This window comes from Thamnophis sirtalis, unplaced genomic scaffold, assembly GCF_051295495.1.
Source record: "Thamnophis sirtalis isolate CommonGarterSnake01/CBP01778 unplaced genomic scaffold, rThaSir2_p1.2 scaffold_2, whole genome shotgun sequence".
Lineage (NCBI taxonomy): Eukaryota > Metazoa > Chordata > Lepidosauria > Squamata > Natricidae > Thamnophis > Thamnophis sirtalis.
The window spans coordinates 112,926,900-112,940,071 of record NW_028261382.1 but is presented as its reverse complement, the minus strand read 5'-3'; the positions used below and the strand labels follow the sequence as shown (position 1 = coordinate 112,940,071).

Below are 13,172 nucleotides of genomic sequence, written 5' to 3'. Positions count from 1 at the left end.
TTAATTAAAAGCCAAACATCGACGTCAGCTTTTACCACAGCTTCATTCCTCTCACTTCAACCCTTCTAAGGAATCTGGACATTTTCCCATTCTCATCTGTAGCTTCTTATTATTTGCAGTTATTTTCTCCTGAATATTACAGAGCCTGGACAAAACCAAAGGACGAGTCTTCGAGATTGAGGTCTTTTTTTTCACCTTTTCTGTGGAGGCCCAAGCCGCCATGGTGGAGCCTGAACTGACAGAGGTGGGGGAGCTGCACTCACTCACTGACTGGCAGGTCTCAGAGGCTTCAGAAGAGGCAGAGCTGGACGAATTCTGCTGGGGTTCAAAAAAAAAAAAAAAAAAAAGGAAGCCCAAAAGGCACCACAAAGAGGAAGGAAAGGGAAGAAAGACAAGCCAATGAAACAAAAAAAAAAAAGCAAAGGACAAATACATACAGAGAAGAAGAAAAGCAGAGTGTTAGGAGTTAAACAGAGGGGGGGGGGGATCTAAGCATTAAACACAATTATAAGTTTTTTGAAGAGTGCGGAGGGACCAAAGCAATGGGTTCTACATGGTAGATTCTTCGCAGCATAGCCGACCGACTTAATGACCTTCCCAAAGGGCTGGAGAACAGGTTAGATGTCCTGGCTGCAGATTTGGGACTTCCATGCAACTGGAAGGCAATCAACATTGGCGGAGGCGCCATATCATTTCACGAAATCGTAAAACAAAAAACCTGCAAGATGTGAGAATCTCAACCCTTGCCTTCCCTGCTGAAGGGGTAAGAAGGATGCTTCCTTCCTTCCTCTAATCAATCTTCTACAGGTGAGACTCCCTGTTCTTTCAACAGCACACAAAATGGTTCCTGTCACTATGGAAGCGAGCAAGGAACAGGCCCAAGACAGTTACACCTACGGAACAAGGTCCAAGCAACTCTGGCAGAAAGATGACATAATTGCAAAGTGTGTTTTGCTGCTCCAGATACAAGAGGGGCATCATTTATTCCACGGGTACCATTCAGGATCAGGGCTGAGCTTGTACAGCAGGAGAACACAGCTCTGAAGATTGCCTTTAGCTTTGAAGATCTACGCTGGGCAGAACCGTAACACGGAAACAGGACAAGTCAAGACTAACCCTACATCAATTTATGTGGTAAGGACTATTCTTGAAAGAGACTGAGGGGCGAAGGACCAGGGTAGTGCAAGACAAACCTACCAATCAACATTTCCATTTCTGAAAAACCTTACTATTCACCCAGCGCACTTCTTAAAAAAGTCTGCTCAGGAGTATGCCAGATCAGGAGTCTCCTACCTTGTCCACTTTAAGACTTGTGGACTTCAACTCCCAGAATTCCCCAGCTAGCTGGCCGGGGAATTCTGGGAGTTGAAGTCCATAAGTCTTAAAGTGGACAAGACTGGAGATCCCTGCACCAAATTACTCTACAAATGACTCTTTGAAGGATGCACCCAACACCATCTCTACATAAAATTTTCTTCCAAGTTTTCAGTTCAATTCCTGTTGGTCACAGGCAACTTCCATATTGTTTTTTAGTAACTGCATAAGAGGTTGCCCATTGTCTTTTGCCAATCTAACCTTCAACATTTGGACTTCCTAATGGCTTCCCAATCAAGCCCTAAGTCAGAACTGGCTTAGATTTCAAATGCACTAACCCTCTGGAAATGCGCCCATTTTGAATCATAAAAAGGTGAACCTGAGAATTTCTAGGATAGGAAAAGCCTGTAGCTAAAGTCCTGGCAAGTAGCTACCACTCAGCTCATGGACTCTCTTCTTTATTATGGGGCGGACAAAACACAGGATCCTACCTGTGCTTATTTACCGTATTTTTTGGACTATAAGACACACCGAAGTGTAAGACAGACCAAGATTTTGAAGAAGTAATTTTTTTAAAAAAAAGGTTTTGCACTCTGCAGGCCTCCCAAACTTTCTGCATGCTTTGTTTTTTTGTGAAAAACAGGGCATGCAGAGTTTGAGAGGCTTGCAAAGTTCTCCTGGGGGCAAAAATGAGGAAAAACTGGCCTGTTTTTCATGAAAACAGGGCATACATAGGCTTTGGGAGGCCTGTAAAGTGCTCCTGGGGGCGGTGCCCCCCCCAAAATGACCCGTTTTTCGCTCGTTTTTGTCCTCCCCAGCCCTCAGGAGCACTTTGCAGGCCTCCCAAACCCGCTGCCCGTCCATTTTTGCAAAGGGGGCGCTGTTTCAGGCCAAAAATGCTGTATTCAGTGTATAAGATGCATCCAGATTTTCACCCTCTTTGGGGGGGGGGGAAGGTGTGTCTTATACTCCAAAAAATACAGTATTTCTGTTTCTAAAAGGGAGGGAGGAGATAGGGAAGGGGAGGAAGGAACAATGGGATGGGATGAGGAAGGGAGAGAGGGAGGGGGATGGGATGGGAGGGAGGGAGGGAGGGAGGGAGGAAGGAAGGAAGGAAGGAAGGAAGGAAGGAAGGAAGGAAGGAAGGAAGGAAGGAAGGAGAGAGAAATAGTACTACTCTTATGGCTTCAACTTCAGAAGGACAGAGGAAGAAAATTCTCATCTGGCCTTCTTTTCACATACAAGTATTTGCATTTTATACAAATATACTAACTGATAGAAATGCTTATTTCTCTTTTGAGTCAACCACCCTTTCTCTTACAGTCTAAACAACACCTCAGAAGTGCTCAATAATATGGCGTAATTTTGAAATGGAACATGAAAACCCCCTCTTCTTCCACTCTTTGGAAGAGCTGCGAGACCTGTGGAATGCATTCTTTTGTCCCTCAGCAACAGAGAACGAGACATTAAAAATACATAAAAAGCATCCTAAAAAGGAGGTGGGTGGGAGGTGGTTTTCACCACAGTGTTTCTGTTAGAGACAATATTTTGCTTTCAAACACAACATATGGCATTGTACGACTATTTCTTTGTCACACTCAGCCCTTAATACGCAAACTGCAAAAGTTACGGCTTGTCAGTTGGTTATAACACAAACTGCGCACAATGAACAGCTTTCAGGGAAATCTGTCAAGCAAGTTAGTTGGCACTCTCTTCCTAGCAGGACTTCAAACACAACTGCCGTACTAAAGGAGGAAAAATATACTTACGTTTATGTACTTAAACTATGCTGACAATCTCTATGGTTTATTTTTGAAAGGTGACTTGTATGGACTATGGTTTATCAATTAAAATACGGCATGTAACTGCCAGGACCAGATAGGCCTTAGTTTTAATATAATTTTGCATCTAAGTGAAGTTAGGCTCAGTAAACCATTTGCTACAATTACTCGCTGTTGATAATTTTCCTATTCTATTACAGCAAAATTTCTCTTTGTTGGCCATTTTTAAGGACCAAGAGTTAAAAAGATTTCAAGACTGAAATTTCAGAGATTACACGTGGCATTAAAGGGGAAGTTGGTCCATAACAAGCAGTTCTTTCCATGGAGCTAAACAGTATCCCCTGCAGTGACACAAACCCCACCCTTTTGGATCACGTTGTCACTCACACGCACATCCAAAAGAGACAGCTGTTGGTGTCTAACGCAGCTTTTGTCAACCTCTTGCAAATGTTCATGGCTTCAGCTCGCACATTTCTGAAAATATCCTCTATCAGAGATGGACAAGCCACTACAGGTAGTCCTCAACTTACAACTGCAACTGAGCCCAAGGTTTGTGTTGCTAAGCAAGACAGTTGTTAAGTGACTTTTGCCCACTTCCTTGTCACAGTCATTAAGTGAAACACTGCAGCTGTTAAGTTAGTTGTTAAGTGAATCCTGCTTCCCCGTTGACTTTGCTTATCAGAAGGTCACAAGAGGTGACCACGTGACACTGCAACCGTCATAAATGTGAGTCAGTTGCCAAGCATTCAAATTTTGATCATGTGACCGTGGGGATGCTGCACTGAGTCAGTATATTATGAACTGGAGTAGCCATAACAACAAGCCAGCCAATGGGAACTGTTTGGTGACGGAGACACAGGATTTGTTGTGAGCCATTGTCAGATGGCTCGGAGCCTGGGTGTGACTTAGCTTAACTGTTCTGTGTATATAAGAGTGTTTGTCCTTACTCTTTGCTTCTACTTCTAGTTCTGATCCTTGCTTCTACTCCTTATACTTGCTACCATGTTACAACAGCTGTATGGATATTGTATACATGCATCATTTTTTATATTATCGTATATGAAGAAGTTTATATACGTTACAAGAGCTGCATGGGTATTGTATACATGCATCATTTTTTATATTATCGTATATGAAGAAGTTTATATACGTTACAAGAGCTGCATGGGTATTGTATACATGCATCATGTTATATATTATCGTGTATAAAGAAGTTTATATACGTTACAAGAGCTACATGGGTATTGTATACATGCATCATGTTATATATTATTGTGTATAAAGAAGTTTATATATAAGAGCTGCATGGGTATTGTATACATGCATCATGTTTTATATTATTGTGTATAAAGAAGTTTACATACATTACAAAAGCTGCATGGGTATTGTATACATGCATCATGTTATATATTATCGTGTATAAAGAAGTTTATATACGTTACAAGAACTGCATGGGTATTGTATACATGCATCATGTTTTATATTATCATATATAAAGAAGTTTCTTCTTTAAATGAATCCTACTGAATTATTTACTTGCGTGCTAGCTGGATAGCTACAGTCTCTGACACAAGGGTCATGTGAAAAATGGTCATAAATCACTTTTTTCAGTCGCATTGTAGCTTTGAACGCCACTAAATGAACTGCTGTAAATCGAGGATTACCTGTAGATACTGATAAACTCATACTGAGCTAGAAATCCATGTACCTTTGTCTATGGTGGCTAGGACTGATGAGAACTATAGTTCGTTCACATGCCACAGGTTGTTCATTTCTGCCTGTAGCAATTAAGACGGCCTCAGACACAGCCAACATATTAACATAATGCTAATTCTTGAAATCAGGGATCTTGGATTAAGACAATTTATAAGAAATTGGGTGTTATATAAAATCTAAGCTTGAGTGTGTTTTGCCCCAAAAATGACAGAGAACATACTAGGAAATCTTGACTAGCGGCTAATACTCGTCCTGAATCGTCTATCCTACTTGCTTGCATATCTAATTTTGCTACCTCAATTTTCAAGGTATTACAGAGTATGACATGTTAAAAGACATAAAAGGGCTTTCTATTTTTAAGAGCTGCCGTGGCGCAGTGGTTAGGACGCAGTACTGCAGGCAACTTCTGCTGACTGCCGGCTGCCTGCAATTTGGCAGTTTGAATCTCACCAAGCTCAAGGTTGACTGAGCCTTCCATCCTTCTGAGGTCGATAAAATGAGAAGCCAGGTTGTTGGGGGCAATAGGCTGACTCTGTAAACCACTTAGAGAGGGCTGTAAAGCACTGTGAAGTGGTATATAAGTTTTATCGCTATTGGTGAGACAGATTTCCTATGGGAGACAAGCCATCTTCTAGGCTTCACTTTATCAATGACAAGCTAATTTCAGCTACACCTCCTAAACCGTTGGAGGGTTTAAGGCTATTCAAGGGTTTTCGAAGCCAAACGTAAGATACAATTCAACAAGAATGCAGAATGCAGATAGCCAACTTTGGCTGGAGGACCTCCTGGGGTTCTCCAAAGCTAGCCTTCCTTTCTCCCACAGAGTTACCAGATAAAGCCATCGCCATCACACCACAAGAGCTGAAGACATACCTGGTTGGGGGCTTCGGGCGGCATCGGGGACGGTGACTTGGATTGAAAAGCGTCCTGGGACATGAATCCAGAGTCGTGCGAGGAGACACTGGAGAGCCTCATTGGTGCCTGCTGAGGCAGATTGGAGCTGCGGTAGCGATAGTGTGAACTGGGTGAGTGAGAATGCGAGCCACTTGACCGGGAGTCACTACTGTTTACACTATTCAGACTGCTGTGAGATACAAAGGAAGAGAATGGGGGCAAGGGGAAGGGGAGAGGAGGGGAACGAAACAGAACAAAAAGGGGTAGGTAGGGAGAAACCGGCACAATACAATTAACGTCCCATGGATCCCCGGCTAGGCATGCGCAAATCATAAAATGGTGAAACCGGAAGAAGTAGTTTTAAGCCGTAGGTTTGCTGCAGTATCCTTAGTAACCAGACAGAAAATGGCACATCAAGGGAGTGATGCTCAAATTCTAATCTTACAGATTAACAAAGTTGGAAGGGACCTTGTAGGTCATCTTGTCCAAACTCCCCCACCCAACCAGGGGACCCTACACCATTTCTGATAAAATGGTCCTATCTCTTCTTGAAAGCTTCCAGTGATGAAGCTCCCACAACTTCCGAAGGCAACTTCTGTTCCATGGGTTGATTGTTCTCACTACCAGAAAATTTCATTTCCAGGTTGAATCTCTCCTTGATCCGTTTCCATCCATTATTCCTTGCCTGGCCTTCAGGTGCTTTGGAAAAGCTACAACTGAACGTAAAAATAATCCTGTGCTGGTTGCCTGAGGTGTCTCAGAATTTCTTCCAGGAGAATAGCTAGGGGTGAAAGGTTCTAAAAGGTTTTGGTACCCCCGGGATTCTCTCAGCTGTTGGCCCAACAATTTGACAACACTCTTTACTCCTTGACAAAACTTCAGGGATGTCTGTTGGGTTCCAGGGGCCATTCTCAAAACCTTGGAAGGATCACTCCTGCTTTAATCTTGTTGATTCCAATACTCTGATAACACAAGGCAGCAAAGTGAAAATTGTTATGGATTTATTTTAAGGTGTAATAGCAGCCTCTTGGAGGACCAGTGAAGGAGCAATGTGGCTTATTTGGTCATCGCCAACACCACGCATCTCCTTGCAACAACGTCTTGCCGTCTTTGGCTATAAGACTTACAGCCTGTCTGTTGTGGCCCTCCAGCAGCCTGCGGAGCTGGCAGCTGACAGTGAGGAGGTTGATGCGCAGAGCTGCCAGGTGAAGGGAACAATTAAGGAACAGGGTCGACTTGGGAGTAAATGTACAAGTGGACACTGAATGGCTTCACCCATAGGGAATAAAGAGAAACCAAAGGGGAGTGGTGTTTGCAGGAGACCATTAGTTTGCTTATCTATCAGCCTGGCAGCTATCCAAGAACTGATAAGGTCTGTTGTTGCAATTCATCCTTGAAAGGCTTTTTGCCAGAACTTTTCTGTAAGTGAATGCTAGGAATTCACATTAGCCAACTAAAAAGGGGTATTTTTCGGGACAAGGAGTCTGTTTCGTGATTTTGTGACACCTAGGTCAGAACACTGCCATTTTCCTTTTACCTTTCAGGATACTGCATTTTTAAAAGCCCAGTGTTTCCCGCCATCAACATAAATATCTATAGCTCTCTTGGATATAGATACTATATATAAAGGCATGCACGGAGGGCTAACTTTGCATGGGAATGCAAATGAACTGCTCTCTCTCTCTTTCTCTCATGCCACGGATGCTGTTACAGCATCTCCAATCCGTGTGATTTAGAAAGGCAAACATTTTAAAATAAAGTGATAATAATGTGAGAGCATCGGGGCTGGGGAGAAATGAAAGGACAGAAGAGACAGCAGGAAGTTTTTTCCTTTTGCTGGAGAAAAGGAGAAAAGGAAGGTTTCAAAACACCTGGGAAGAAGCAAGGAATTAGGTGTGCATGCGGTCAACTGTTTTAGCCACAAGAAAAACAGTTTCTTGGAGGAGGTAGAGAAGGCATCTCAAGAGTTCCAGGACACACAAACAAAAATTAACATATTGAAACAGTGCTGAACAGTTCCACAGCTATTGCATCTAACAACAAACAACTTTATCCCAAATGTTTTGACAAGACATTTGATGCACTCAGATATTTTAATCCGCTAGGCCAGCGGTCTCCAACCTTGGCAACTTTAAGACTTGTGGACTTCAACTCCCATGGTTCCTCAGCCAGCAAAGCTTCAACTCTGGGAGTTGAAGTCCACAAGTCTTAAAGTTGCCAAGGTTGGAGACCACTGTGCTAGGCAACTAAAGTCCCTTCATAATTAGTTCTCGTTCTTTTATTCCACCTTAAAGGTTCAAGGTCAGGAGAGCAGCGCAGAGAAGAGCAGGCTCTGAATCAGCAATTAAACAGGTAAACCGACTCAATTAAAAGATACCTTTTAATTTTCTCAAGCCGCTTTTGGTAAAAAAAAAATTAAAGCACTGGAATCCTCAATCTTAGGCATTTCTGAATCGCTCAAATATTAGCAAGCAAATCAACAGAAATTTTTAATGAAAATGTTATCCGGATTTGGAGTCACCTCGGGATTCAAAAATGTTAAGTAGTAGGGTGTCATGGCCCCGTCAGATCCTGGTTTGGAGACGGGATTGGAACCGGGACCATCCGATGGGGATGGTACATCTTCCCTGGAACCTCTGGGGAGTCCAGGGGCTGAGGACAATGCTGCCCCAGGCCCTTCCAGCATTGGGGGAAGTGGTTGACCCGTATGGGGAGCTGCCTACCTTCACAAATGCTGGGGAAGATTGGCTGCAGACAGGCAATGGAGATGAGAGACGACAGATTCCCCTCTGGCAAGGAACAGCTGCCTCCCCCACCTGATCCGAGGGCATGGGGAATGGAGTGGAGGGAAGCTCAGAGGAGGCCTGTGAGGCTGATGGGAGGAGGCTGCCCTACTTCTCCTTGTAAGGAACGGTTCCACCACAAAACCGCGGTAGACTAAAGCGCGCTCGACAAAAGCGCGTACGTGACGTCATCACAGCACGACGAAAACATCGCGCTGTGAGCGGTAAATTTAAAATTAAAGCAAAAACCTTACCCTATCCCCCCCAAACCTAACCCTAAACCTAACCCTAACCCTTAACCTAACCCTAAACCTAACCCTTAACCTAACCCTTAACCTAACGCTAACCCTTAACCTAACCCTAACGCTTAACGTAACCCTAAACCTAACCCTAACGCTTAACATAACTCTAAACCTAACCCTAACCCTAACCCTTACCTTTATGTGAATCAGCTTGCTTTAATTTATTTTTAATTTAATTTATTTTTAATTTTATTTGTCGCGCTGCTGATGACGTCACGTACGCGCTTTCGTCGGGCGTGCTTTAGTCGACCGCGGTTTTGACAGGTCACGGTAAGGAACACTTGGCTTGGGCTAACCAGGGGAGCGTGCCTTTGTTGGGAGCAACTGCTTGCCTTGGCACTCACTCCCAGGACTTTGGGAAACCTTGACTTCTGGGCTCCAACTCATGTTTCAGCCTCTGGATTTGCATAGCTTCCTTGGCGGATTCTGACTCTGGATTGTGGTTTAGGGATTTCGTTTTTGCAACCTCTGCACTGCATTTGTAGACTTTCTTCCTATTTGGGGGCTTGTTTCTGGTGACTATTGGACTCAGCTAGTGGGACTGTGTTACTTTGACTGTGGGTGGTTTTTTTTGGGGGTGGGGGGAATGGGATGGGGGTTTATTAACATCCCTGAAGGACCGTCTGTTGTGATTTAGCAGTGCAATAAAATACTTTACTGGTACATGCATCTACATACACAACCTGGGTCAGGACATAAGGATTGCAACTAAATTCAGCGCCACAAATGAATAATGGAAAAGCTGACAAAACTCAGCAGAAATGATGGCTCAATCAGTTACAAAATGATCACGTTAAACTTGCTGAATGTTCTAAGTTCAAATCCAAATACGCCAAAAAAATTTAAACAACAGGGCTCCTTAAGGAACAGGATTATTTCATTTTATTTACTGCATTTTATCCTGTTTTTCCACAGCCCTCTGGTTGCTGAAAGAGAGGTACGTGGGGTTTACTCTTAATTAAATTCCCATGCAATCGAAGTTTGGTTTTTATTCTTTAATTAAATGTATACGTTGTCTTATCTTCCCAATAAGAAAAGCTAGATGGCTGAGAGTGACGGACACAGAATGAGTTCCATTAAAGAATGTGATGTTGGGTTTTCCTGGTCCAAATTCAAAATCTTAAACAAAGTGTGTCACGCTTACCTGCACACGCTGGATTTTCTCGACATGGTGGTACTGGGAGAAGAAGGAGGAGTCTGATAGGACCAGCCGTAGTCGGAACCTTTCAAATCGAGAATTACCTGGAAAAAAGAAAGAATCACCATGAAAGATCAAGGTTGACTTTAAAGGGCTGGTTTGGGGAATTCTAACTCAGAGATCCCCAGCCCCCAGTCTGTGTGAACCGGCACTGGCATCGGTCAGAAATGGTCCATGCAAACAAGCGAAGCCCCATCCACGGGATGCAGGCAGCATGCAAAACCACGCCCCTTCCGGACCACGGAAAAACCTCTCTCCACGGAACTGGTCCCTGGTGCCCAAAAAATTGGGGGCAGTTTTAACTGGATCAAAAAATTCTCCTAGTGTATTTCATTAGTGTCTCAAAATTAAGAGCTGAGAGTTGTATTATGACATTAAACACGGTTAATCTGTTAACTGCTATCAATGACTTTACGCCAGTGTTTCGCAACCGTGGCAGTTTGAAGATGTGTGGATTTTGTGTCCCAAATTCAAGGCTGGCTAGGGAATTCTGGGAGTTGAGGTCCTCTTATCTTCAAGTTGCCAAGGTTAAGTAACACTGCTCTTTACAACTTATAATTATCAGCTCCTCTGATAGCAATGCAATATAACCCATGAACCAAAATAAACGATCACTATGTCTTGGGTGATTCCGAGAATTATAAAATAAGTCAGGGTCAGATTTTCAGGGATGCAAAATCTAGCAAACAGTCCAAAAACATCAGAGACAATACAGTACTAAGCATATTACAGAACACTGATAATTGAATGAACAGAATAAAAAAAATGCCACCATTGCCCTATACATTATGCACTGCAATATTCAATTGTGCATCCCTCCATATATATATTTTAAAGTCTTTGATAAATACATCCTATGTTTAGATGAAATAAAAACCAAGACAAATTTGTTACCTGTGAGAACAACATCCAAATTATGTGTTCACATATTCCAACGAAAACAATGGACTGAAATGAAATCTCTTTCTTCTTATGCATTTTTTGTATAAATGCTTGAATTAGTTTTGACTTGTTGTGATTGCCTAAACTAACCTCTGCAGTTTTCATGGCAAGACTTTGGTTTTGGTGGTTTGCTATTGCCTCCTTCCTAGGGCTGAGAGTGTGTGACTGGCCCAAAGTCACCCAGTTTGCTTTGTGCCGAAGGTGACTAGAACTCATCTTCTCTTGGTTTCTGGCCTGATTACAGGAAAACTGGCTCTCTTGCATGTTATATGAATCCTGTAACTACTTCAAAACTATCCCAAAGGTGCTTTTTCAAGAGGCATCTGGACTTTCTGGTTTTTTTCTTTGAAAATGTTTCACTTCTCATCCAAGAAGCTTTTCTTCAGCTCTGATTCCCCACCATCCAGTCACAGCTGAAGAAGCTTCTTGGGATGAGAAGCGAAAAACCAGAAAGTCCAGTTGCCTCTTCAAAAAGCACCTTTGGAATAACCATGATCTGGATGACTGAGGATCTCCATAGACATCTACTTCAGAACCAATTTACTGCATTAAAAAACTTGCTCCAATAGGCCAGTTCTTGCAAAAAAAATCAAGCAATGTAACTATCTCTGTTTGTTTCCGCCTAATCCCCCAAATGAATGAAAAGAAGCTGTAGGTTTCAATTTACAATTGTACCTGAGCCCCAAATCCTGTTGCTAAGCGAGAACAGTTGTTATCTTACAACTTACAATATCTTACAACTTTGCTTGCCACAGTTAAGTGGATTACTGCAGATGCAAGTTAATAACATAGGGATTTAAGAGAATCTGGCTTCCCCATTTGCTTGTCAGAATTTTGTCAGAATGTCGCAAAAGGTGATCACCTGACCCTGGGACAGTGCAGCCGTCAATACACGCCAGTTACCAAGTGTCTGAATTTTGATCATGTGACCACGGGGATGCTGCTTCGGAAACTGGTGATGTGACTTTTTTCAAAAGCACTGTAACTTCTCAAGGCCACTAAATGAATGGGTGTTAAGTCAAGGACTGCCTTACTATTTTTGAGCCAGGGGTCCCAATAAACAAGTGTACCTGTTCACTTGAGGATGGCAGCTTGTGTGGGTCCATGGTGAGGCTTTTCAGATCTTCCGATATGGTCTGTAGATGAGTTATTTCTCCCAGCATTGATATTTCTTCTTCCTAGAATATATTTTTTTGTAATAGAGAATCTGTTATTGCTGATGAGAACTCAGTTTTATTGTCTATTCAGTTCTGTGAAGAGAGGACAATCTTAGTACAACATGGAAATACAGTATGGCAGATCTTTATTTCTTCAATACTTTATTCTCACAATACTCATTAAAACAACCTAACACAGGGGACACCGACCTTTCGGACCTCAGGAACCACTGAATTCGTAATTTTAAATCCCGTGGACCACTAATATTATTTTTTTAATTAGATAAAATAGTATTTAGTGCAATATAAAAATGCAAATACTTTTTCTATGGACCACCAAAATTTTCTTGTGGACCACCAGTTGGTGACCACTGAGCTAACAGGAGTTATAAAACCTCCTTATCTAGCTCTAAGTATGAATTTGGGGAGGCACATTTTCCAAATTCATGATTTGGGTAAGGAAGAAGGAAGGAAGAGATAACTTCATCTATATATAAAGGTAAAGGTTTCCCCTGTCCAGTTGTGTCTGACTCTAGAAGGAGGTACTCCATTTCCTCCAAAGAAGCCAGCATTGTCCAAAGACACTTACGTGATTATGTCACCAGCATGATTATACTTCCCACTGAAGTGGTACCTATTTATCTACTTGCATTTGCATGCTTTTGTAGTGCTAGGTTGGCAGAAGCTGGGGCAAGGACAGGAACTCATTCCGTCGCACGGCACTCAAGTCTCGAACCTGGGCTGTCACCTTTCCAGGTCACAAGCTCGGCGTCTTTAATCTCTGAGCCACTGCGCACTTCTTTTTATTTACATATAATAACATATACTGACCAGAGGTGGTATTCATTTATGGCCTGGATACAGAGGGGGTATTCTACTGGTTTGCCCCTGTTCGAGTGAACCAATAGCAGCAGTGGCAGCTGGAAGCTCCACCCACATGCCCAGATGTCATCCTGGATGCTCTGCGCATAAGGATCTGTGCATGTGTAGAAGCACCATGCGTGAGCTAAGCGAGCACGCACATGCTCCTGGTTCCAAACCGGTAGAGAAGGTAAGAGGATGGCTGCCTCAGTCGCATGTGCCAC

The 13,172-nt window shown here is 42.8% G+C and overlaps 1 protein-coding gene across 8 annotated transcripts in view; it reads right to left on the bottom strand.

Annotated features, from left to right (window-relative positions):
• The window catches only part of MTSS1 (MTSS I-BAR domain containing 1), a 166,207-nt gene that overhangs the window by 10,846 nt on the left and 142,189 nt on the right, over nucleotides 1–13,172 (bottom strand). For 2 of the 8 annotated variants that reach the window (XM_087706698.1, XM_087706703.1), the window contains exons 8-11: nucleotides 12,001–12,108; nucleotides 9,935–10,032; nucleotides 5,685–5,895; nucleotides 196–318 (exon numbers count right to left, since the gene is read on the bottom strand). In XM_087706698.1, the coding sequence (XP_087562824.1) occupies nucleotides 196–318; nucleotides 5,685–5,895; nucleotides 9,935–10,032; nucleotides 12,001–12,108 (540 nt within the window). The remainder of the gene's footprint in view (nucleotides 1–195; nucleotides 319–5,684; nucleotides 5,896–9,934; nucleotides 10,033–12,000; nucleotides 12,109–13,172) is intronic. The other 6 variants (XM_087706699.1, XM_087706704.1, XM_087706702.1 and 3 more) reach the window with 4 other exon arrangements.